This window comes from Blennius ocellaris (assembly GCF_963422515.1).
Source record: "Blennius ocellaris genome assembly, chromosome: 15".
NCBI lineage: Eukaryota > Metazoa > Chordata > Actinopteri > Blenniiformes > Blenniidae > Blennius > Blennius ocellaris.
Genome location: NC_137664.1, coordinates 20,001,519 through 20,027,160, shown reverse-complemented (window position 1 = coordinate 20,027,160; position 25,642 = coordinate 20,001,519). Strand labels below are relative to the sequence as shown.

General features: G+C 46.4%; 1 protein-coding gene across 1 annotated transcript; it reads right to left on the bottom strand.

Moving 5' to 3' along the window:
- Positions 1-447: 447 nt before the first annotated feature.
- tprn (taperin) lies at positions 448-23,915 on the bottom strand (the record flags this gene model as incomplete). The annotated part of the gene is made up of 4 exons (XM_080510543.1): positions 21,688-23,915; positions 2,109-2,310; positions 650-774; positions 448-510 (listed from the first exon to the last, which is right to left on the bottom strand). Exons 1-4 carry the CDS (start codon positions 23,851-23,853, stop codon positions 448-450), a joined length of 2,556 nt encoding a protein of 851 aa, XP_080366669.1. The 5' UTR covers positions 23,854-23,915.
- Positions 23,916-25,642: the final 1,727 nt, after the last annotated feature.

Below are 25,642 nucleotides of genomic sequence, written 5' to 3'. Positions count from 1 at the left end.
TAGAGAGTTGTCCAGCTCCTCTGGAGGAAGTCCCTGTTGTCTCCGTGTTAACACTGACGACTGGCAAACCCGCTTCATTCCCTTCCCTTGCGTTCACTCCTTCGTGTGCAACAGCGAGTTAAAAAGTCTGCCGGGAGGGGTGGGGGGGGGGGGGGGGGTGAAGATTTGGTGAGAAATGTCGGCGGTGACAGATCAACTGTCCAGAGAGCGGAGCGGCGAGACAGTCCAGCTGCTTCTTCAGGGTTTTTGTCTTGAACAGAAAAAAAAAAAAGAGAAGGAAACCCCACCAGCAGGCGGGTGGAGGAGGAGGCTGCAGTGGTACCGTGGCAGGAAATCAGCCCCCTCCCCCCCTTAAAATAAAAAAAACAACATAACAAACAAACCAGGAGATCCCATCAAAAAGGTGTGCTTCTCTGGAGTGTGGCCAGCAGGAGGCTGATTGGCCGGTCAGAAGTAGAGGGCGGGCTCGCTGCTGTAGTCGGACAGCGAGGAGCTGTCTGCAGGCGTGAGCTGGGGAGGAAATCCACTCGGTGTCAATGAAACATGCATACAAATGGAATACGTATTCCAACAATATCACGTAATCCAATCGACTGTGGACGTTTCGAGCCAACGGAGGCCCGTGTGTGTGTGTGTGTTTGCCTCTCACCATGACCTCCTCGCTGAGCGGCGCCTGCTGCGCAGCGGTTTCCTCGTGCAGCGCGCTCTCGTCCCGTTTCAGCTCCTGCCAGGTGCTGAAGTCCACCGAGTGTTTGGGAATGTAGTTCGAAAGATCTGTGGACACAGCGGAGGCGATCAGCATCCCTTTATGTCTGCATCCCGCTTGTAGTTCCAGGTCTGTCCACTAGAGGTCTGTGTCACCCTACCCCTCAGTTCCACCTTGCTGGTTACGCCGTCTCCATACCAATGAGGCAATAAAGCGGCCATAACTAGAATCACAGTCCTCTCGCTCAGCCCCTTCTCTCGTTCGGGGATGAAGCCAACGTGAATGTGCAGAAAATGAGGCTCTGGTGCTTCAAAACCGCAGACGGTCGCGAGAAGCGGAAGTTTAGAACAGAGGTTTTGCAAACATCCCCACACCTCTGACTCAACCTGAAACTTCACAAGGCTTCTCTTTACGAACCCACTGCTTCTTCCTCCATCAGGCAATAAATGCATATGTAACAAACCAGGTCACATTTACACACGATTCTACTCATCTGCAGCCTTTGTTCCATTATGACATTATGACATTAATGCTAATCGTCATCGGGGCTTCACTTCTGGGGATCATTGGATAAACAGTAAAGTTAACCTAAACCAGGGGTCTGCCACCTGCGACTCTGGAGCCACATGTGGCTCTTCAGCTCTTCCGCAGTGGCTCCCTGACGCTTTCAGAACGTTATTTGTAAATAAGCATCTTCCATACATTTGGGATTCTATTTGCACAGCAGACCGATTCTTAAAACTGTTCTAATCTCCAGGATGAAAATAGCGAAATAAAGTATAGCAGCCAGAATAGCTGGAATTGCCTAAAAAAAAAAAGATAAGATAGCTGATGGTACTTAAATAATCATTTAACAATACAGTAAAACATAATATGATTAAATGATTAAAATTGCTAGGGGGGAAATACGAAATGAGAAAGGAAGAAAACAAAAATTGTGAGTATAGCTAAAAATGCTCTAACCAGGAGGAAATGCACAGCAGAAAAATAGCTAAATAGCTAAAGCGGCTAAAATAGTCAGGATGTATAAAATGGCTAATGTGGGAAAAATTCATGGAAAAAAAAAAGGCTACAATGGTGAAAATTGTAATAAACTATATCTAAATTGTACCTATGACACTTTATTTTGTATAGCCATTTTTTTTTTAAGATGTTTTTTTTCTTCCTTTCAGATAAATAATTATGTTTTGCAGGTCCAGACCAATTTTATTTGGTGAAGAATTATGGAAACAGCTCTTCAGGTCATAAAGGTTGTCGCTCCCTGACCTGAAACTTGAGATACTAATCATTTGGGGGGGGGGGGTTGTCATCTTGATCCTGCTGGTTGATCGGGGCCAAAAACCCCAATGGGGGAATTAAATCCCTGTGAACGCTTAAACCTCCCGATGTCTATTAGACCAGCCGTTACCGTTGCCGGTGTGTGTGGGCGAGCCGGTGAAGCTGGGCCGGGGGATGTGGATGCGTCCCACCATGCTGGGCTGCTCGTCCGACAGCTTCCCGTCTCCCTTGTCGTCCTCGTCCTCGTCCCCGCTGTCCCACGCGCTGCTCTCCGACGGATACTCGTACGTACTCTGCAGACTCGACTCGTTGAAGGAGATCGTCAGCTGTGGGGTGCGACGGAAAAAGTTCGGAGAGTTTAGCGAAATGGTAACAAAGCTCAAATAACGGAGCGTGAGCAGGAAACGCATTACTTCATGATGATCTAGTCACAGCAGAACGCCACTCGACACTCTTCCCGAGACCTTCTGAACTCATTTGACCTTAAAAAGCTCAACTGGACCCCATCAGTTACAACCTGCTGTTCATCAAACAGCTGTTCATCTTCACTTCTTCAGTGTGGTTGGCTTAAAGAGGCTCTTCATTTTGACCTGAGACATGAAGTTTTTTTGTGCCTTGATTCAAGATTCATTTGGGGGTTTTTTTGCACCCCCAGAAATCAGAGTTGGTTGTTGGATTGCTGGTCTCAGTAATACTCTCTCGCCGTGTCCCAACGCTTCTGAGACGCATCACTGTGATCAAATTCGGGATGGGACTTTAATGGTGTGATCAGATGTTGTGTTGTAAACACGAAAAAGTCTTAATGAGGTTTGTAGATCTTTGCAGCCGATAATCATTCACACTCTCCACAGTGTCCCAACTTTTGTGGAGTCGTACAAATGGCCGCGCACCGACACCGGGGCACGGTTCTTCAAACTGACGGCGCTTTATGAGAACAGTTACCATTAAGTGGTTATTACATCCTCATTGCTGTGTGATTAAACCGAAAGGCCATGCCGAGTCTGAGTCATCTGCTGATGCAGCACTAACGGCCGCTTCATGACTTATTCAGCAGAGCTTTTAATTGGCGATTCTCGCAGTGTGTTTGGGCCGTCTCTACTGTACAGCCTCAGGAGGCGGGACGGGGACTCTTGATTGATGGACGGGGTGTGTCCGTCGGCAAACGTGGATCCGCCGGGCGAGACAACGCCTGTGATCCCACATGAATGGCGAGGGTCTGCTACTTCCATACAGTCAGAGGATCTGTGGATCACGTGCAGCAAACGACATGATCTCAACGCGACTGGACCTGGACGCTTCAGCAGTTCGTGCCGTCAAAAGGCAAAACGTCATTAACTTGTCCTGATTCCATTGATACGAGACGATTTCCTTCTGGGACAAATGCAGAGAGAATCAACACGACTTCACGTCCGTCGGTTCACAGAGAAAGTAACCAGCGACCGGATGCGACGCCTGTCCCACTTCCTATTGCAAAGAAATAAAGGTTTTCATTTCAGTTTGCTCTTAATGACAAACGGCCTCTGAGCCTTCCTGCTATAAGTTGACATTGAGGCCCCAGACAGTTTATAATAAGCCACTACTCATGTGTTCGCAGCTTTTATTTTCTCCTTTCGAGTTGCCGGGGAGATCACAACTGATAAACGCACGTCCGCACTCATAAAACAGTCGGTTCGTCTGTGTCCACCCCCCCCCTCCCCCGAGGCCGTCAGCTGACTGCTCTTACCGTGTTGTACCTGCCTCCCTCCACGCTGTGGCCCGGGAGCTAAATCTGCCCTAATCTCCATCACAAGGCCGCCGTCCGGCCACGGCGCCTCCTTTCAGTGAGGCCGCGCTGAGCTCCCGGGTTGACCTGCAGTCCTCAAGGTCCCCACACCCTTCACCAAGTCACAAGTGTGAAAAAGGTTCATGTATCAAATGATGATACGAGTTCAGTCGATTCTCTGAAATTACCTAAATGAAGCCCAACTACTCTGCCATCCCATAAAAAAAAAGCAAAAAAACCCACTGTGCATTTAAAGTTCATGTACTGGGCTCTGAATTGATGACTAAACATTTTTAAAGTGTTTACAAGGTCCACAAAGACAAGCTTGGCCCGTCAGCCTGTCTGTCAAAGTCCAAAATCCAGAGTTTAGTTGAGTTTTTACAGAATACGATGTGGATAAGTTTGACACTCAAGGTTTCTGCAGACATGTCACAAGTCTCAAAGTATAATATTGAGACAGATAAAGATTCCTCAAAACTTCAAAATAAATGACATGGTAAACACTGCATGTCATTTCACGTTTAAATCGGACCCCGTTTACACAACAACGTTTTCAAGAGAAAACACAAAACGTGTGCCGGGTTTTGAATGTCCGATTCAACTTTTTTGAAAATGGCTTCCAAGGTGGAACTTTTCAACAACAAAAAAAAAAGGAAAACGCGACATGATGGACAACAACAAGAACGTTTCCTCCAGAGTGTCATGACTCTCAGTCTGACTTCTCCTGGGAATTGGTAGTTTTATAGTCGGCAGTCACCGTAAGAACAACCCAACTCGGTGGTCTGTAAATAAAAATGTGTGTATACTTACCATCGTTAATGTTTATCGAGTTCTGTTCTCTGTGCACATTTGTGTGGATCCATAGTGAAAATGAATAACGGCACCCACTAGTGGCCCAACATTAAAACTATATCATTTTCAGCGTTTCTGCCATTGCAGTGTGAACGCAAAACTCAAGAAATACTTAACCTGGATGCATTTTATTTCAAAATATAGGACATTTTCATAAAGCCCACCTCAAGTCTGATCAAACGTATCCCCAGGATTACTCTGCAGCTATTCAACAGATGGAAGCTTATAATTGCTAATAAAAACATAAAAGTCCAAAGCATTGGAGGAATTTCTCCATCGTCTGCCAGGGGAGGATAGAACAGACGCCTTTTAGTTTTCCATATTTGGCGGACGGCGATGCTTTTTGGTCTGTGCTGCTCTTAGAAGTCAATGAATCGCAGCAGGAAAAGGTTTGGTTCCTCTTGTAAGGATGCTCGAGCGAGGAAATCTCTCAAACATACAAGGTTTTTTTCTGAGGGCGTTAAGATGAACAATTCGATTCCAGAAGAGAACTCACAGGTTAACAAGCACAACGACAGTCAAGATTCCACCCAAAAGCTTTTCCCGGAAACTGTCCGTCCCATATGGGATCAGGGGAATCCTTAAACAGCCACCATACTCCTTTTTAATGTGTTTTACTTGGAGCAGAACGGAACGTACTTTGTTCAGATTTACTAAATATAATCAAGTCTCTTGATGAATCTGCAGTGGTTTTTCAGGTCCGTGCACACGGAGGTGAAAACATACGCAACGATTAGCAACTTGTTGAATTGACAGAAGCACTTTTGAAAGATTATCGCCCGAGAAAGGCCCAAGGCAACATTTATAAGTTTCTCCTGGGACTGGGAAATATTTAGAGGGTATAAAAACTTGATTGATTTGATTGTATCCAAGCGTTCGTGTTTTTTTCCCATCAGTTTTGGAAAACCAGAGTGTGTACAGCCTGTGCTCCAGCCAATCTGAGAGGGGGGGGGGGAATGAAATAAGTTGGGGATCACTGCTTCCATTAACATTTATTGCTTTGGAGAGATTGGAGTTTTACCCAGGCATGTAGTTTTTTTCCACACTGTTGTTTCCTTCTATCAAGCAGAAGAAATGATTTTCATTCATCTGTACAAGCAGTACAGTGGTGTGTGTGTGTGTGTGTGTGTGTGTGTGTGTGTGTGTGTGTGTGTGTGTGTGTGTGTGTGTGTGTGTGTGTGTGTGTGTGTGTGTGTGTGTGTGTGTGTGTGTGTGTGTACAGACACAACGTTAACATCTCTCCCAGACGTCGCCTATTTTTAGCCCCTCAAACTGCTTTCTTTAGTTCCTGTGTAAAATCTTACACTGCAAAATAAAAAAAAAATAAAAAAGAAGAAGACTGTGTTTCCCTGCTATACAGACATCCTGTCTTGGAGGAAGTCTCTGGATGCCAAAAGCGAGTGCCATCAATAAATCAAGCTGGGCCCGCTGGGCTCGCTTCCTCTTTCACCGTCTTTCACTTTTCCCCGCGTCTCGTCTCACAGGAGACTGCCGTCAGGTGAGAGCGCCACGCTGCCCGTCCTCTGCCCGACTTCATCGTCCAGCGGAAAGGAAAGAGAACACAACTGAAGTAGGGGGGGGGGGGGCCTCGATTGTCCTCCTGCAGCCGTGGGCTGCCGGTCTTCCAGTCTGGGACAAAAAGCCGGCGTCATGGAAGCAGAAGTGATTTGTCTTCTGTCCTCAGGCTGTGGGACGAGCCAACTGGGGCCCAATCCGGGCCTGCTGGCCTCCTTGTTCACCACGGGGCCCAAACGGCAACGCCAGGACACCAACAACTGACTTATTAGACCAGCTTTGTTCAGGATTAAATCAAAAGGCTCTCTGTTTATTGCAATACAAGTGCATGCATGTGTGAGAGGATGAAGTTTTATCGCCTCATCTGAGGGCTGGAGTAAAGGGAACATTTTATCCACGCCATTGATGAAACCTGCCATCAATTGGGAATCCGTTTAGCTTCTCTAATACATGAAAACTTGACGTCGGAAAGATTCCGTTTCAAGGGTGATGATGTAATTCTGACTCGTGCAGTAGATTTATCAAACTTGTTTTAGGATAAATCCTGTGGATGTGCAGATTCTGATCCAGTTCCTTTAGTCACTTTGCTATAAAACTCCCAGGAGAATATACACTGGGAGTCAAGAGGCAACATTATCATCGTTATCATCCATCTACTGAGCATGTGCAGAAAAAACTATTTACTAAAGCTGTGGTGTGCATGCAGAGGATCAGCGATTGACGTGGAGGCGGAGCCTGAACATTTTCAGAAAGTTACGTTTTCCTCCCGTTTGCACGATAATGAAGTCGCAGCGTTGTCAAAGAGTTCCGCATTGGGAGCCGCTTTCAAAAAGTTGTGTTTTCAGTGGCCACACACAGAACGCACCACAAGTTTTGTGTTTTCATTTGAAAATGTGTAAACAGAGCCTCAAAAAGGGACGCCAACATGCAAGGCAACACTTCACAGGCTATATTCCACACCGTTTGGATTGATGCTAAAGCTAACAGCAGCTCACAAACCGTCACACGAAACAAAGTAAAAACGGAGCCCACGGAATTCTCCTCAATTTTAAAGTACGAGTTCTGTCTCAGGAACTAGATACAAACATGCTGCTGCCAAAAGTAGTGGTGTTCCAGTCACATTAACGCCACTAATGCCGTCTGTAATGTGTCATAAAGTACAGATAAATACACCAGTGGCAGAGGCCTACTCTCAGAACAGACCACTTCCCAAAGTTTTCCCCAAAGAGCCAGCACTTTACGGAGTAGATAATCCAGCTTTGGCCTGGATCGCAAGTCACAAAAATTGGGCAGCCAATCAAATGAAAGAATTGTTGGCATGAATGTATCTGAAAGAAACAAAACTGTACATTTTGAAAAGTGGATTTTCATGGTCGGGTTATTTCTTTTTAGGTCAGAGCATCTAAAAAATAAGTCATGGAAACATGACGCTCAATCAGCTGTTTCAGTATTTAGAGCAGCAGTGTCCAAATCACTTTAATCCACTGATAAAATACTGCCATATTATCCTTAAAAGTCACAAAACCAAACAATTACTGCTGAAAATGTCAATAATCTCAACATGAACCTGATTTTAATTAAACCTTCTTGTGCAAAATACAGTGAAATGTACAAAAAACAAGAGTGAAAACACTCGAATGTATAGAGGAAATCTTTTTCCCCCCACTGTATTTGCCATTTCTATACTTTATATCATATGTGAATTTTGGCAAAAAGAAAAATGTTGCAGCACAATCAGACTGTTGGTGAAGTCGGCATGATAGATTTGCTCTCGTAAAAAAAAAAAAAAGTTTTGAAGCTGAATCGGTTTGGAGGTTGTCTGGAGAGAGAAAACTGCTGAGGAAGCAATATTTTTTTCCGTTTGCTCGGTGCCTGTGTGAGACCTGAACGTACAGCGGAGACTGACGAAGGAGAGCTGTTGGATGAGATTATGTGTTTATGAATGGGCTTTGGCCAATGGGCGAGATGGGCAGCGTGCCAGGAATTTCCTTCCAGGCCAGCCGGCATGGCGTGTCCTGGTTTTGGTGCGGGGTGGCGCCCGGCTGAATGGGCGAGTTGCGGCACCGCGGCTCGGCGTTTGCGTCTCCCCCGCGTTCGGCGGGCGGCGGAGGCCACGACGTCCGATCCGTGCACCCGAAGCCCGGGGGGGGGGGGGCTTCCAGCACAAGCGAACGCATAAATCCAAGTCGGTGGCACGTTCAAGTCCACTTAAACGGATGCTGCTTAGAGGCAGACCGAGCAGGTGCCTGATTAGAGCTAATCTCCTGGCAGGTGGATAATATTAGAACCGCACCACAATGAACCAGGCTGAGGGGTTTAGCTGCAGCGGCATTAGCACCTGAGGAGAGGGATGACAAAGCCTGCATGTACTCAAACAAAGCATGCTGTGTACCCAAACCGCTGAGCCGTCAGATTAGGACGGAGTAACAAGAGGACGGCGTGTTGCGCATCATTCTACGCCAGGCACAAAAAGGTACAATTACACCACAATGCAATCGCTGCTCCCTAAATTCACTTTTCAGTGCGTCCTTGATTAACCAAAAAAAATCTTCACAGTTCTGCTGAGCAGCCTTTACCAGTCCCACTAATAAAAATTGTAGTTTTACAAGGTACGAGTTGGTGAAATCCATGAGCGATTTCTCTCAAAGTAAAAGACGCTCGTCTGCGTCTACCTGGTATGAAGTGTTTGCGTCGTCAATGATTTACAATTACTAATAATTCTGAGTCATTTTCTGGTTTACAACAGCATCCAGACACTCATGGTACAAGTTTTTATCTGTTAACAACCTAAATGAGCAGACGACCTGCCAAACGCACACCACAGACAAGCCGAGCGAGTCGAAAATGGCCAAAGGTAATAAAAGTTTCAATGTCCCGTCTTCCTGATATCTGCCAACTTAGTATTTTTCTGCCTGGCTGCCACGTGTCAGGTTATTTTTTTGTGCACGAAACCATAGATGATAGAACGCACACAGAAAGTTCTGAATCTAATCACAGTAGATTGTTCACAATTTTCATTTATGCAGCAAAATACATTCTCGAGGAGACGACCGGAGATTCTCCCGCGAAGGTAAATGGTCATAAATGTTTAATAAATCATCAAAACTGAGGCCAATATGAGTTGATACTATGAAAACTTTGTTTGATTATATGCTAATGTCTGGTAAATGGGGGTGCTTTGCTGGCCAGTTACAATGGGAAACGTTTGGTAACTTGCCAAATGGTTCATTCAATATCAACGGGTCCTACAACCCCGTCCTCACGATGTGTCCCTCTGAAGAGTGGGACACCTGTCTTCAGCGAACACTTGGATTTTTAGGGTGTCCCTACATCAGAGGTTTCACTGTACCGACAGAAGAAAAAAAATCGCTCCCAGATGTTGGGATTCAGACCTCCATCGCTCGTGGCTCCGACCCAAACGGCATCACATCCGGTGCCGAAACGCCCCAGTAAAGGTCCGTCGCCACACGAGACGCCAACGTCCTGTGCGTTGGTGTCATTGGGACATTGCTCACCGCGTGTGACGTACGCTCTCAGCGTTCTCACATGGAAGCACTCCGAGTGCTACAACTGTCGGTGATTAAGCGCGACGACGCTGTTAAAACCGAACCGTGGAAACGCCGTGACGCACGTGGGCGTCTGGCACTCGTAGCTCGGCCAGAGAACGAAGCCCGGCATAAAATATCTCTCCCACTGCCGTGCCCGCGTTGAGTCACTCTTTAATAGTACGTCCTCTGTCGCCAGGTCTTTGTGAGCGTCCCGGTGCAATCGCTGCCGGATTATCTGACTGATAAAGAAAAAGGGGATGGGAGCAACTTCTGGTACGGGTGAGCCGTCACAGATCCGACTCAGAGAGGTGGGGCGGTTTAAATTGGCCCCGCTTGGGAACATAACCGCACACACTTTAAATGTAAGGCGACACTGGGTGGGTGGAGATTGAAACCTATCAGCAATCCCCACCTTGCACACACACACACACAAGCTTTTGGACCTTTTGACAGCTCACTTATGGACTCTGACGTGAATAGAAGAGTGGTTGGGTGTGTCTGAAACAAAGAATGGTGCAGGATCCCGCACACTGGATTGTGGTTGGAGGAGGGTTCCTCTAGGGGAAACGTCCAATAGGTCAATCGGTCCCAACCAATGAAACACATTTTAAAAAGGCATGCAGACTTTACAGACGTCACTGGACTGGTGTCTTTCAAACAACCTCTCAAACTCATTTCATATGTGCAGTCCTAGTTTTCCCAAGTTTACGTGAGATGGAGTCGGAGCGTTTTTCAAACACCCGTGTTTTCAGGCATTTGGAGCACCGTTGTTGTGTAATCACACACCCAAAAGGCGACAAAAGTTTGCCGAAAGTGAGAAAGCAGAAAAAACTATGTCAGTACTTTAATATTAACAACAGATTTGATGTACATTTCTTGTCCTAATCTGTCAGCAAAGAGAAACTCCCGTTTGTTCCGATTGTTCCTAAGAGCAGGTTTTGTTACTGTGCATTTAATTCCAAACACTTCAATCTTAAAAGATGTCACATGCAGGAAAATGACAGACCTGCTTCCTCTCCTCTCACTGTGGGCCTCATGAAACACAGCGGCGCTCCCTGAGACATGAAAAAAGGGCCGTCGTTTTGTCCTCCACCCACGAAAACACCGATTTGGGTTCAGCTGATTACAGAACAGACGTCTTCCTACGTCACGTCGCAGCGCTGTCGCCGATTATAGAGAACACGGGGAAAACACGAGTGGCGAGAGCGCGCGCGGAAATCCTAATGACAGGATAGAATGGCCGCGGCTGGCGTTGCCCTGGCGACAGGCGCCATGGATATGTGACGGGCACATGGTGGAGGAGGAGGAGGAGGAGGTTGTAGACACACAGAGCAGAACAAGGAAACAGATTGAGCGTGAAAAACGGTCACGTGGGCGACGTTTTTGAATAACATTTACATCGGGCATTGAAAGCGCCACACGCAGCTCCGCCATCTGTGTTTTGGGATCGTCGTCGAGGACACAGAGCCGACAAAACGTCATTTAGCCACACGGAAAGATTTCACCTTCCAGTAATCGAGAAAACAAAACACGACATCCAGATAAAACAAGCCGGTGGCCTTTAATTTGCGCCTCTCACTCGCCCACTCCACTTTCTTTGTATAAACTTTGGGGGGAAAAAAGCCCTCGGTCTGCCTCGTCTTTTGGCTTCCTGCTCTAAAAGATACACACAAACGCACTCTGAATTAAACATGACGGTGATCGCGGGGGCTTCGCCTGAATTCTAATCACACCGACTTTGCAGGGTTGCACATGTGCCTCGAGGTGGTGCGGGAAACCCTGCAAGGTGCGCCAGTACATGTGTGTCTATGCAGGATTGAAGCACAGCTGTGTGAGTGTGTGTGTGAGTGTGTGTGTGTGTGTCCTATAGCCCCAAAGGCCTTAGTAGAAACAGTTGTTTTTTTTCTGATATCAATAATGAAAGCAGATTTTTTTTTTTTTTTTTTTTTTCATACGTTGCAGGAGGAATTGTGACTCAAAAAGTTTGTTCTGCAAATGACTGTGTGAAAACCTTCAGTACTGGTGTGACGGGCCAGAGAGTGCGGTCCATGGGTGTCAGCAGAAACAGGAAGCTCGCACTTTATTCCACATGTACTGTGATCCGTTTGCTTTCTCATTTTCCAAAACAGGCCGTCGCGTCCGGCTCATCACAACATTGCAGTAAACTGTTGGGACTGGTAAAGCTGTATGTCAAGAGTTGGATCTGCTGTCAAATGTAAAAACTCTCTAAAAACTGTTTGGATTCAGTAGAACAATGACGGAATGAACACAGGTCGTAGCATTCCAGGTAATCCCAAAAGCACAAGCAGTGGATACGCCTCCACGAAGGCTATTCTCGCACTATTATCCATAAAAGTCCCAGTTACACGGCAACGTTTCCAGTAAAAACGCATCATAGACATTCGCATGGACAGACAAAGTTGGATTGTTATCACTCTGACCGTCAACTATAAAACTACCAAGTCCCAGGAGAATGTGGACTGGAACTCATAACACCCTGGAGGAAAGCGCTGTTGTTTTTGTTGTTGTCGTTGTTCATCTACTCACTCGTGTGCAGAAGGAACTATTTACCATGGCTGTGGTGCACATGCGCAGAAGCAGCATTTTGAAAAGTTCAATTTTTTCCCATTCTCACTAAATCATTACATAAATTAGTTGTTTAATGTCGATCTGCTTCAATTTTAACCCTTTTTATTAAATGAAGCCACAACTGAAATTGTTAACACAACATTTGATGTTCATAAGAATCTACAACTTCAATTCTGTTGAACTGCAATATTGACATTTGTTTATTTACCTCAAGGTTTTGCTTTCAGAACACCATTTAAAAGACAATTATATCAGTTTTACTAACCCTGAAACTGTTTTGTTGATACTGTCAATCAATTCAAGGGCTTTTGCTTTTTTTTTCCTGTTATCAGTATAATTATATATTTTGTGTATTTCACATCAAAACTTTTGAAAGAAATATAACTTGTGTTTAATGTCGCCCACTTTCACAACTTTAATCATTATAACATTGTTAATAAATCCCTGCAGCTTTAAAGTTTTTTTTTCTTAATCCTTTCAAACAGGATTTCTTTTTGTGTGTAAATCATTTGTTTAATCTGCATCAGTGTTTTGTTTTTTTTACACCTGCAGCAATCAAATTCTGGTGTTTAAATCCTGAAACTTTAGTGTTCAGCCTTTTAAATCTCATTGCTGTGTATTAAAAGATCGCAGCTTACCTTAGTTGTTTGTTCACGTCGCCTCATTCTACCTCCCACAAAGTTGTGTGGCCTCTCCTTTTGTTCTTTCAAACTTTGTTTCAGATGCTGGAGACACTCGGTGTCTATATTTGTCACTTATAGTGCACTACACCGCATGTATAGTCAACCTTGTCGAAAACTCGTACATTGCGTTGCGTCAAAACAATATTAAAACCGGCACCTGATTTTTTTGTTAAAGAGCGACTCACTGCTCTGATTTCGCCCCCTCTGCTTCCTCTCAGAGCTCTAATCCTCATCCTCTTTGCAGCTTTTCACACCAGGCTGCGCATACGAGGTGAGTTTTCGAGAGGTTGTTTAAGGGTACATCTACACCGCGAAAAATAAATGAGCTTTTTTTTTTCCCCTCCCCGACCTTTTCCCAAAAAAATTCCGTCCACACGTCACTATGAACTCGGCTCAACACGAGGCTTCAGGGCATGGAGTACACATGTCAGGCCTTTCGGGGGCGCTGTGTGTACCCAATATTATTAATTTCTTAATTTAAACTGTTAAAAAAAATAGCTAATCAAAGAAAACCACATTGACTAGGTCTTTCCAGTGTGGTCCGTATGGTTTTTTTGTTTGGTTTTTGTTTTTTTATTTCTGCTGTTTCCATATAACCGGACATTTATTTGTTTTGTGTAAGTGCGAAACTTTTCTTAGATGAAAACACAAAAACTATGCATTTTTCCCTTGAAAACTTGTTTTGCAATATGTTTATGGAGCATGTTGATATTGCGATAAAAACACAAGATGATGTGCAGCCTGGACACTACAGGCCCACTACTGCTTCCATACAGTCTTAATCGTTGACATAGATGTTCATTAGTGGTAGAAAGCGGCCAAAATGAAGCACAACATGCTAACTGTACACACACCGTGACAGTTTATCACTCTGAACCACAGACTTCGCCTCGGCCTCCATACAGAACCAAAGCAGTCAGCACAGCGGGTGTCCAGCTTTCATTTTAAAGGACACGTGGCTTTAAGAAAGGGGGGAGAAAAAAAAAGTGAGGGGGGGGGCGGGTCGCAGTGGCCGAGTTGTCAGGAAGTGTAAGGGAGGAGACGTGGGGAATGTAAATAATTAAACACAATGGACTTTCACACCTGTAGACCAGGCGCACAATGTAAATGTAGGAGTGTGCCCTTTCATCGGCCCTTCCTGGGTTACACCGGCCCTCCAGCTCTTCAGGTTTGGGGTATTTTTAACCTCATTTAACGAGAAGTAGAGGAACTTGCATTTCAGGCACCGTTTTGAAAGTATTAACCCATCCTTGAAATGAGATAAACTGCAAATTTAAAGTCCGATTTGTGACTTCTAAGGGGAAAAAAAACCACCAGCATGTGACATTGCGGCTCATTCACTCCATCTGTGGAACCGTGTTCCAGCTGCTACCAACTTTCTTTAGCTGGGTCTTTAGTGGCGTGTTTATCTTCGCTCGTGTCATAAAAAGCACAAAGTTTGGAGCTGATTGGAGCGTTCCGAGTCATACTTTCGTGACTTGACCCACTTCCTGTAGTGGCGGGGGAAATCCCAGCACTGTTGCCAAAATCCCACGCGCCAAAACAAAACAATCCATACTATGTTTTATTTACACAAAATTAACAAAACCATAAGCATCATTTCATATAATCTCCTTGGAATTGTGTTAAATATCATTTCCATGCACCTTGACCACCACCATCTGAATATTTCACCACAATATCCACTGTATTTGCCAAACAGCAAGAGATTTTCTTCAGAATTTCCATTTATTAACAAAACCATTTTCTATATTCTGGCCAGAATTAATCCACAGATCTAATGCATAAACACTGATTCTAATAACGTATCTGTTCCTTCATACCACTTGCAGCTTTTTTTTTATCCATATTCAAACAACTTTTTAAGGAGTTATTGATCTCTTTAAGCTCAGCAGACGGATATAATGATTGATGAACATTGCACTGCAATACACATTATACATTCATCATAATACATAGCATGCCCTGGAGAAGAGACAAAAGGCATCATATTAGTAGGTTTAAAAAAGATTAAGTTAAAAGTTGAAAAGTTGTTTCAAGAAGCTATGATGAAAAAAGACAAAACAAGAGTTTATATTTGAAAAGAAACATGAGTTTTTAAACTTCCTGTGATTGACTGGTGACCTGCTGAAGGTGTTTACTACTCATTGTTCGCTGGGCTGAGCTCCAGTATAGCAGTATAGGGATCCGGAAGCTATTCATTCTTATTTAAACTTTTACTTAATGCGACATGCAATTATAGTGTTTTTAACCATCTTTGCAACTGCCTTGATCGACATACCAGATCCGCTTGAAACTTTACAGGCGCGACGAACCTAAACAGGCAAAATGTGTCCGTCCAATCATGAGCCAGTGCCCATCTGAGAGGAAACCAACCGAACTGTAATTCAACTTTCATTACAATAAAGAGGCATTTTGCCTGAATTCCTTTCAATAACAAGCACTCAAACCTCCCCTTTAAACATCATCATTAGCTCCACAGAATGCTCATAATCACACATGAATGTGCTATTTAAACCTCAGCAATGTGTTTCACCCCGCGAGTGCACACAAACTATGCGCAGCGGGCAAAGAAAAGGCGGTGGTGCGACAGAAACCCTCTTCCTCTCTCTGGATGCTGTGCTGACAAACACGCGGGTCCGTCGTCCTGCTCCCATAATAACCAGCGGCTTTTAAAAACCAAACCACTCCTTCCCCTGGCGTCCTGAACGCTTTCCAGCCGCATCTCTGCTTTACGAGGAGCTACTGCGTTTACCACAGGGATATTGAAACAACAACAAAAAAAAGAGAGAGAGAGAGAAAAAGCTTCACATTTTGCCCGAGTTTGCTAAGACAGGAGTTCCCAATCCAATCAAAGTGCAGATTGAAAGAGTCAATTGTAGCCTGTGTCTCACCGGGGGGGGGGGGGGGGGGGAAGAAGAAAGAGTCAATTTTATGCTAATGTGGAAGTGATGTGGTACAAGAAGCTGCACTTGACCTACATAGCTCCTCCACCACTCTTTCCCCAATAGAGAGGAGATCACAGGAAGCTGGGAGCGAGGGGACAGGCCTTATTAACCACCACCACACAGGAATAAAGCAGTGCACCGTGGGTAGAGAGAGAAAGAGAAAGCCGAGCTGGACATTGTCCACCAGCATCTACAGGTCCTGAAAGGAACCTTGCAACAATGGGGATGTGCGGTGGAAGAACAACCAAGGGAAAAAACCTCGAGGAAGACCTCATCAACTCCATTTGTGACGTGCGTACGGAACATTCTTTTCCAGCCGAGCTTCTCGTAAAAAAAAAAAAAAAAAAAAAATCCCAGAAGAGAAAGCTGAGGCCGTTCTCGAAGGCTGCTCTCACACAGAAGCAGCCTCAAAAAAAAAAAAAAATTTCCACCCAAATTACACAGGCCAGACCGAGCCTCTGCGCTTTTGTAATTGCCTGCACGGCCCTGCCCAAAAAGAGAAAAGAAGAAGAAGAAGAAGAAAAGAAATCGGGGCCTTGATGATGACCGAGAGGAGCTTGGCCAGACAACAAAAGGAACAAAGTGTTTGGTTAGCGCGAGTTCATCAGTACACAAAAGCCAGGACGTGCTCGTGTGTGGCCGTCGGAAGTGACCTACGCACGTGAGCAAGGCGACACGACCGGGTCTGCAGGGTCCGTACCCGTCATTAGAAAGGACAACCCCAAAGAACTTTAGTCACATGCCACTCAGCTAATTACAGTATCCAGGGGAATAAAATGAAAACACTGAATTGTAGAGCGGAGAAGAGAACATCCAGCAGGAGACGGGAACAACTACCACTGTGAAGCAAACAGAGAAAACGCTGCAGACACTGGGGTCGCTAATGTCCGCGAAGCTGTTTACCTCACCTCTGTGGCATCAAACACCGGTTATTTGACTCCAGCCTCAACCACAATCTCAGGGTTCTGAGATTAAAACCAACATCATACACTGATTAACAACAATACTGCTTTTCATGTCATTGTCAAATCAGGTTGAACCTGCCGATCAATGACGATGTGCTACTTTTTTTTCTTGCCATTACTTTACTGCTTCACTGTTCTGCGATTAAAACAGACGTCACACATTGTGGTTGGCGGTACAAACCCACATCAAGCCCTCATCGACTACCCCAAAGCCTACTTTCTTCTTCTGATCTGGCCAAGAAGCCCAGTTCCTCCACACGTCGAGATGGTCACAGATTTAACAGCAGCGTCTTTCTCACACCACAGATTGGCTCAGCCGTTGTTATTATTATATTAGATATCATCACAAATTATATTTTGTACGACATTATCCTTGCTTGCTAAAAGCCCATTTTTGTCCGTATGGGAAAAGAAGCCGCAGATTCGATCATGCCAGATCTTACACATTTATAAACAGGATGCAGCAGCAGCCAACATGCAGCAACATTAAGTAGCTGTCATTTGACACCAGGCTCATTATTGCGTGCACCTAGTTATTTCATGGGTTTTTCTCCACTGGGAACCCCAATCAAAGATTATAGCATCTCCTTTGCTGAAAGCCCTTTTTCTTGTTCCCATTCAATAGAACAGGAAGTTCCAACGACAGGCCCTGTACGTCAAGGCAAACGTGCAGCAGCGTCGGGTGCCTGCAATCCGACACCATGGTCGTCGTTCTCGACTTCCCAGAAGTTGTGATTACAACGCAGCACCAACTCATTGCAGTTCCACAAACAGACCGTGTACAACAGTCTCAAGTCCAAGTTGTGTCTCAAAATAGTCACACGAATATGCAGATAATGTGGTTATATGACACCGTGGTCACATTTAACATTACTACCCAACATAATAACCTGATTCCGTGGACATCAGAGGAATTATAATACAAAACGAGAAAGCTTCTTTAAAAGATGGTGCTTGAGAATATCAACGTTTTTTGGGGGTTTTTCTCCGGAGAAACCAAAATGTGACATTGGTATTACCACTGATAAACCGGGTAAATGTGTAATACTTCCTTGTGGCCTTCCTGTTAAGGAAGCAGCTGCATGAAGCCAGACTGTAAAAAAAACTGCGAGATAAGATTGTGAGCGAGGCTCTTGCCCTGCTTGTCGAGGTGCTTGGATTTACTTGCGAGAGCAGAGGATTACGACGCCCCGGGTCAAGGGAACGGGGAGTCTGAGAGGCTCCGCCGCAGGCCGGGGTTGAACCACTGCCCACTGCCGAGCCTGAATCGGAGGCAATGTGGCGCTCTGTCAAGAACGCATCCTCACGATACGCTTTTTTTTTTTTGTGTGTGTGCATGGTCAAATGAGAGGAACCGCGATGGGTTGAGATGCTGGACTCCGGCCCGGATGCACACGGAACTGCTCCATCTGAACCCAACGAGACGTCAACAACACTGACGTGTTACATCTCTCCTCCCCGAGCTGCAGACTGTAGCGCAACACAAACACCAAACACACGGAAAATAAAGCCTGGCACGCCGGGCTCCAACGCAGCCCGCAGCACCTTCGAAGAAAAATTAATTAGCAACATTGGCCTGATATTTAATTAATCCTTAATACACATGAAACAGGAGCAACACGCAGCAAGACCCTCACCAGGCAGGCAGCAGATCGGTGATTAAGATAGCAGCCGTGCACAAAAACACACCCCTCCGCTATCGTTTTAATTATGATTTAGGAGCCAGAGAGGAGAAGAACTGAGCTCAGGATGAATTAGGGAAACCTGTAATGGTTTACATGCGAGAGCAGATCGGGGCGTTGTGCTCTCCGCTGGCGTCTGACCGAGGTCAAACTGCAATGATGTGCTGAATTAAACGCATTAGCATGCAGGCAATACAACTCCTTTGATTTGTTGTTGATTTCTCTTTTGATGCGTAGTGCGCATCGTGTTTTATGCTTGTCAGGAGGATCTCCAACACGGCTCGCAAATGGATTATAATTAATTATTATGATATCGGCAAAGAGGCGTATCAGAAAAGGCGGACTTGAACTGCAATAAGGCCAATCAGCTGGAGCCACATCACGTTAGATTGTGCCAACGGATTGTATTTCTCGAAATTTTCTTCGACATTATATCAAACGTCATTGCAACAAATTCGGAGAAGAGTGGCTAAAAATAACCCTTATTGAGAATATGCATCCTCAAACGCAAACATGACCACGTTGAGCCAATATCGTACGCCAATGTTTATGAGGGCAACTTCCCCAGTCTAAATCGAACAGCCGTTATCCATCAAAACTGAAACTCTGACGTCGAAAGTAAAGTTTGCAAGAGTTAGGACAATGTCAGACTACTTATTAACATGAGCGCACCGATCAACATCATCTTTTTCACTATTCCAGATCAAGACTTGCAGATAAACACAAGAACTTGACTGGTGGGCACTTATCATAAATGGGTTATATACTGTATTTTCCGCACTATAAGGCGCATCGGATTAAAAGGCACACTTACATTGATTGACATAATTTATAACTTTGTTCATATATAAGGCGCACCGCATTATAAGGCGCATGCAATAGACCAGTGGTCAGCAACCTTTATAGCTCAAAGCCATTAGGTTACATTTTCCACTGATTCTAACACCCAGAGAGGTGCACACACTTTATTTTGATAGTCCTACCTGCAGCCTATGCCAGGAGGACACTACACACAAAACCTTCTTCACTGCTGGTTGACAACTTACAACTACCGGTAATAAACTAAACTACATGAACTAAGCAACAAAAACACAACACAACACAATTATTACCGACACCACAAACCAAATATAACCCCCAATAATTGCATTTAAAACACCACAAACAGAAACTCCCATAATTCATTGCAGCTATCGGCTGCACTGAGGAGCTTACCGTCCAGAGGTGGTCGCTGCAAGGCATGATGGGAATTCATGTTTTGTGTTGTTGGAGGTTATTGTGGGTTGTTGTTGGGCTTGGTGTTGTGTTGATTGTGTTTATGCTGTGTTTTTGTTCCCCAGTTTAGGGAGTAATTATTTCATCTAGTTTATTTTGGTTTGTTAGAATGTTGGTGTGCAACCATGAGTGAGGAAGGTGTTGTGTGGAGTGTCGTCCGCTCTGAAGATCTGGTTGCAAAGTTAGAGTTGTCAAAATAAAAGCTTCTGGTTGTTCAGCTGTCAAATAGCAGTCTTGAGTAGAGCAATTCTTCCTTATATAAGGCGCACCGGGCTATAAGGTGCACTGGCAGCTTTTGAGAAAATTTGAGGTATTTAGGTGCGCCTTATAGGGCGGAAAATACGGTACTTGACTTTATCGAGCGACACTTTAAAAAAAAAAATTACAAAACCGAGTTCAACTTATCTTATTTATGTATTTAGTGTCTGCGGCTGCTTTATTTTAGGGCTTAGTTGTCACTCGGTGTTTTCAATCTGTTCTTAATCTGTAAAGTATTGGGGGTGTTTCCTCGGTGGTCTCCAGCTCCTCACACTTGTGACCTTGTTTGCCGTTTGGAGCAGTTTTCTGACAGACCTGGCCTGAATCCATGAGCCAAATTCCTGAGGAACCCACTACAGCCTTGATGAGATTGTTCCGCCAATAAGCTTGAAGGGCCACCTAACCCAATAATGCGGCTCTGCGACAAATAACTGGCTCTCGCGGGCATGCGGTTCACAGCGAGGGAGGCAAGCAACAAAAAAAAAAAAAAGGGAGCCACGTGCAGCTCCAAGTCGGTGTGTAAACACACGCTTTTAATCCACTTAGGCACCAGAGGCATGTGGCGGGTCAAGAGATGGGCCGGAGGGAGATTTAGAGGAACACACATACGGCGAACACGAGCGAGGAGAATAACTGGAGGCAGGATGGAGATGGAGAGGTGTGACAGGTGCACGGCGAGGCTCGGGGCAAACAAACGCAGGGAGATGCCGCTCCGCGACACTCCCTTGCCCCATTTAGATCAGAGGAAACTCGGGATGATACCCGCCAGAAACATTTGGCGCGTGTCGACTTGGGGGGGGGGGGGTTGTGTGAAGGAGCAGAGATGGAGCTTTCAGCTTGAAGATTGGTTTACATTCTAATTCTACAGCTTTTGTGCCTGGCTTTGATGAAAACAACTCTGATGGATAATTTGGAAAACGTGGGCAGGAAAAAAAATACTTTATGAACACTGAAAATATAGTAGGTCGTAGTTGGAGTACCTGTTTCCAGACAAGGTTACAACAGTAACAATGGAATGTCAATTTAACGATATCAAGTGGGAAAAATGGCAAATGTAAGGGTTTTTGGAGGTAAAGCTGGTAGAATCTGACAGATTTTGGTCACTTATTACATATAAGTAGAACGTACTTCATACATATACATGTATTTACACCGTCTTGGCAATCTGGGAGGATTTTTGACACATGCTGTATAAAGAATTAAGCAACTGCCATTCCCATGTTGGTACTTGTTAAAACATAAGTTTATAGGCTTCAGTCATTAATATTTGCTGTTGCAGTGACAACTTAGGTTGCACAAGCTACATTTTTGATGATGCCAACATTAATTTAACTGAAAAGCAGAAATTTAAACACGCCAGCTTCTGTCACAAAAAAAACACTTGTTTTGCGGTTTCACCATCTCAAAGATATCAGCAAACATATCGTTGACAAATGTGAGGCCACCAGTATAGACAGTAATACAAGATTTCAAAAATGTTCAGTCATGTAAAACAGCAAACCTCCAAAGCTTTTTGTTTTTGCACATTTTCTTTCCCCTGATAAATTCCTTCTGCTAATATCTGGCCACAAGCCGTAAATTCAGGTCAGTGAGGCAGCAAAGCTTTGCCGAGTGTTTGGCCCTCACCTTCTTGCCCGTGGAGCCCGTCCTGGAGAGGCAGGACTTCTCCAGAGAGAGATATCCGCCGATGACCTCGATCTCCTCCACAGCAGGGTAGCGCTTCTTCAGCAGGGTGCCCAGCTGAGCGTAGGGCGCCTGGGGCGGGGTGGACCCCGCTGGGGCTTCGCCCGAGGCTTCCTGCGGGGGCTCGGGCGAGGCCGGCAGCCCGTCAGTCTCCACCCTGCGTTTAGGCACCACTGTGAAGGTGTTCGCCTTCTTCCTCTGCACCATGGGGCTGGGAACGGGGACCCTCTGCGGGGGATCCACCTCAATGTCGTCGATGTTCGTCACCGGGAGTTGATCCGCCGGAGGTGGGGAGGGTGCGGACGGGGTAGAGGGGGGTGAGGGAAGGTCCGCGGGAGTGGCGGTGAAGGGGGGTGAGGATGGGACAGCTGGAGAGAATGGGGGTGAGGTCAGGACAGGTGGGGGGGAGGGAGCTGAAGGGAGGGATACATGTTCAGAGGGCGGAGGAGGAGTGAGGCTTGTGGCAGTGATGGGAGACGGTTCCGACTTGGCCTGCCCCGACACCCTCTCCACCTCCTGCACCATTTCCTCTAGTCTTTTTGATGAAGATGGTGGAGCGACAATAGTGGTGTGGGACGTTGGCACTCCTAACTTGGCCACCTCCCCCGCCCCATGAGAGGGGGAAGACTTGACGGGACCAGGTGGTGCAGGGCTGCTTGCTACAGAAGGGGTGGCGAGACACCGCTTGGGGATCACTGTAAAAGAGTTTCGGGACTGCAGACGCAGGTTCGCGAGAGCTCGTGCCTGGGCGTCCCCGTCGGGAATCTGATTGAGGTCCGGCTTTGGGGAAGGTCGGATCTCGAAATGGGGAGAGGACCGCGCCACCTTGGACAAGATGGGACTGGAGGGGGACTCAGCGCAGGCGCTCCGGGTCTCCGGGGAGCATGGCACCTTAGGGTTTGGGGGCACCTCGGTACCCTCCCAGTCTCTTTCTCTGGCGGGCTTGCTTGGCCCCCTGTCTGGCTCATCTCTCGGGGTGACCGCTGCACCTTGGGCCCCGCTTTCCTCAAACCGCTGGCGGAAGGAAGACACGGACTGTGGGGTCGCGGGGGAGCGTTGGGGGCTGCCCAGCTCAGAGAGAGCGGGGTGTGGCTTTGGTTTGGAAGACCAGGGACTCTGGAAGACGGGTGATGATGGCTGGCTGCTGCCCGGGCTGCTCAAAGAGGGGGTCAGCCTGGGCTTTGGCACCAGATCTGGCTGTGGCTTGGGCCAGAGTCTTGGCCTGCTGCTGGCACTACAATCCAGCTCCAGCAGGTTCTCCGTGCTGTGGGACTTCTTCTGCAGCTTCCCATAGTTGCTGTCAAACTTCTGCAGGATCCGACTGACCCTGCCTTGACCCTCTCCCGTTTCATACTGGTCGTCGTGATCAATGCGGCCCAGGGTGCTCAGGTTCTCCTCGCTCTTGCTCAACGTGGTGTCATAAATGACCACTTCCTTGGCTCGTATCTCGGTCACAGCACTCCCTCTCCGGTCCAGGAGGTCGTTCAGTGAGCTGTAACTACTCACGCCGTTCTGCTGCCATTTCGAGCCCGTCTTCAACCCTCCGTCCTCCTGGAAGTAATCCGGGTCCGACTCGATGATGATGATGTTATCCGCTCGGATAGTCCGTATGCCGGGAACACTGCCGTACAGCTCCAGGATGTGCTGCACCGGGCGGGCGGCGTTCTCCCGGTCCTGCCGCCTCCTCCACTCCTTCTCCAGCTTGATGAAGGGGTTCTCCTCCAGCGGCCCCAGGCTCTCCTGCAGCACCAGGCTCTCGTGTCTCGGTGTCGTCCTCTCGCCGTCCGCCTCCGGTCGCGTCTCTTTGTTGTTGCTGAAGTGTTGACTGGCCGTGTTGATGGTGTAGTTCCGCCCGGACCCGCCGCTCGCTCCGCCGTCTCTTTTGGGTCCAGCGCCGCCGCCGCTGCTGCTGCCGTTCACGTTCCCCGCCGCCTCGCCGTTCAGCCGCGGGCCCGGGGCCCCGGGACTGGTCTCCGGAGCCCCGGCTCCTCCAGACCCACCGCCCTTCGCCCTCCTCCTCTCCAGGATTTCTCGCTTCCAGGCCGGCATCCTCGGACTCTCTTGTCCGGGCTCTTGGCGGAGGACGCGAACCTCTCCTCCGCCCGACATCGCGGAGGGTCACTGGGAAGCAGTACGGAGGGGGAAGAGGGAGGCTCGGAGGCGGTGTTTTGCCGCGGTCCGATGCGGCTGTAGAAGGCTTGTGTTCGGCTCCGTATGTACCTGCTGCACCGCTCACTCTCCCCCGGCTCTCTCTCCTTCTGCCTCCACACCGTCTGCCTCCGTTTCTCCACACCGGCCCTGAACGCGGCTCCGCCCCTTCGCTGCAGACACAAGCCCACTCGCCTGCTCATTGGTTCCTGCAGCTTGATGGCACGCCCCCTGTATATATGTTGCGTCTCGCACATTGACGCAAACCACACCCCTTTCTATTGTTGACCGGGAGAGACAGGCCTGTCAATCAAGCGTGTTGCGTTCAAATACAACTCAAACTTTCCTCTTTCTCTTCTCAGCAGGTGAACCGTGTATTTGATTGATGATAAATACATTCCGAATCAATATATTTTGTATTCACACCGTTACATAGTCACATCCAAATAGACCGAGGGGGTTAAAGGCTTGCTTTGCCTCAGATGTGGTCATACAATCCGATATGGAGGCTGATCACTTGCTGGTCATGCCACCTGTCGATAATCCGGGTGCAGTAAACGCATGAGAAGATGCACATGAATCAGCACTTAGCGGGCTATTCTCGGCTACTACAAGAGATTACTGCACCTCGTCAAATATTTATCATGGAGCCATAATTAAGAAGAGCCCAGGTGAAGGAGCGAGATGTGAGGAGCACATGTGATTTAAAGCTTTGATCCAAACATTTTACGTGTTATATTTGCTCGTAGCTGATATTGATTTCTTTTATTTACTTTTTTTGACGTGTTTTTATTTGCTCACCAATTCGCTTTCATTTCTTCTTTAATCTTCCAGCCCTTTTCAAAAGAAGGAACATTAATTAGAAATAAAATCATGAATCAAACCAAGAATTTCTTTTAATAACTTGTATCTAATAAATTTAAAAAAAACAAAACAACCGTGTGTGTGTGTGTGTGTGTGTGTGTGTGTGTGTGTGTGTGTGTGTGTGTGTGTGTGTGTGTGTGTGTGTGTGTGTGTGTGTGTGAGTCTCTTGCATACAGCCGCACATTATAAACACAATTCTAAAAAAAAAAAAAGGGATCCTCGAGCATCTTTCACAAATAAATGTCCCATTTATTTTATTGCTTATCATTACCAACTTTTTCCCTAAAAGATCCAAGGTTCAACATGTCATGTCGTTCTCATCTCATGGACATGTTAACAAAATTAGTTTCCCAGGCCCAGCAGCATACATAGGTATATAGGAATTAAAGAATACAAATTTGGGAATATACAGTTAAAAAAAAAAAAGTTCAGCAATATAGTATATGCAAGATAATTCTGCAAATGCAGAGTCCAAGAGTGTGGACTCCTGTCCCAAGTTCCATCTCCTGAATACTGATTTATCCTGATCAGTGTTGTGGAGCACTGCAGCCAAGCTAAAGGATACACCAGGACAGGTCTCCAGTCCATCACAGGCCACACACACATCCTACAGGAGTCACAGATTGACGTCACACATGGTATTGGACTGTGGGAGGAAACCTTCACACACACACACACACACAGGAAAGGCCTGGCCAGTGTTTGAACCAATGACCTTCTCATTGTGAGGCATGAGCAATAACCTCTGTGTCACTGTGCAGCCTGTTCCATTCACTTATTAACCAAAATATTACAAATGACCCTCAGACAGGCTGGCAATATTATATTAGACACCTCGCTCACACTGCATTTTACTTAACTCAGGAAGAAGGTCCTGGGTTTTCAC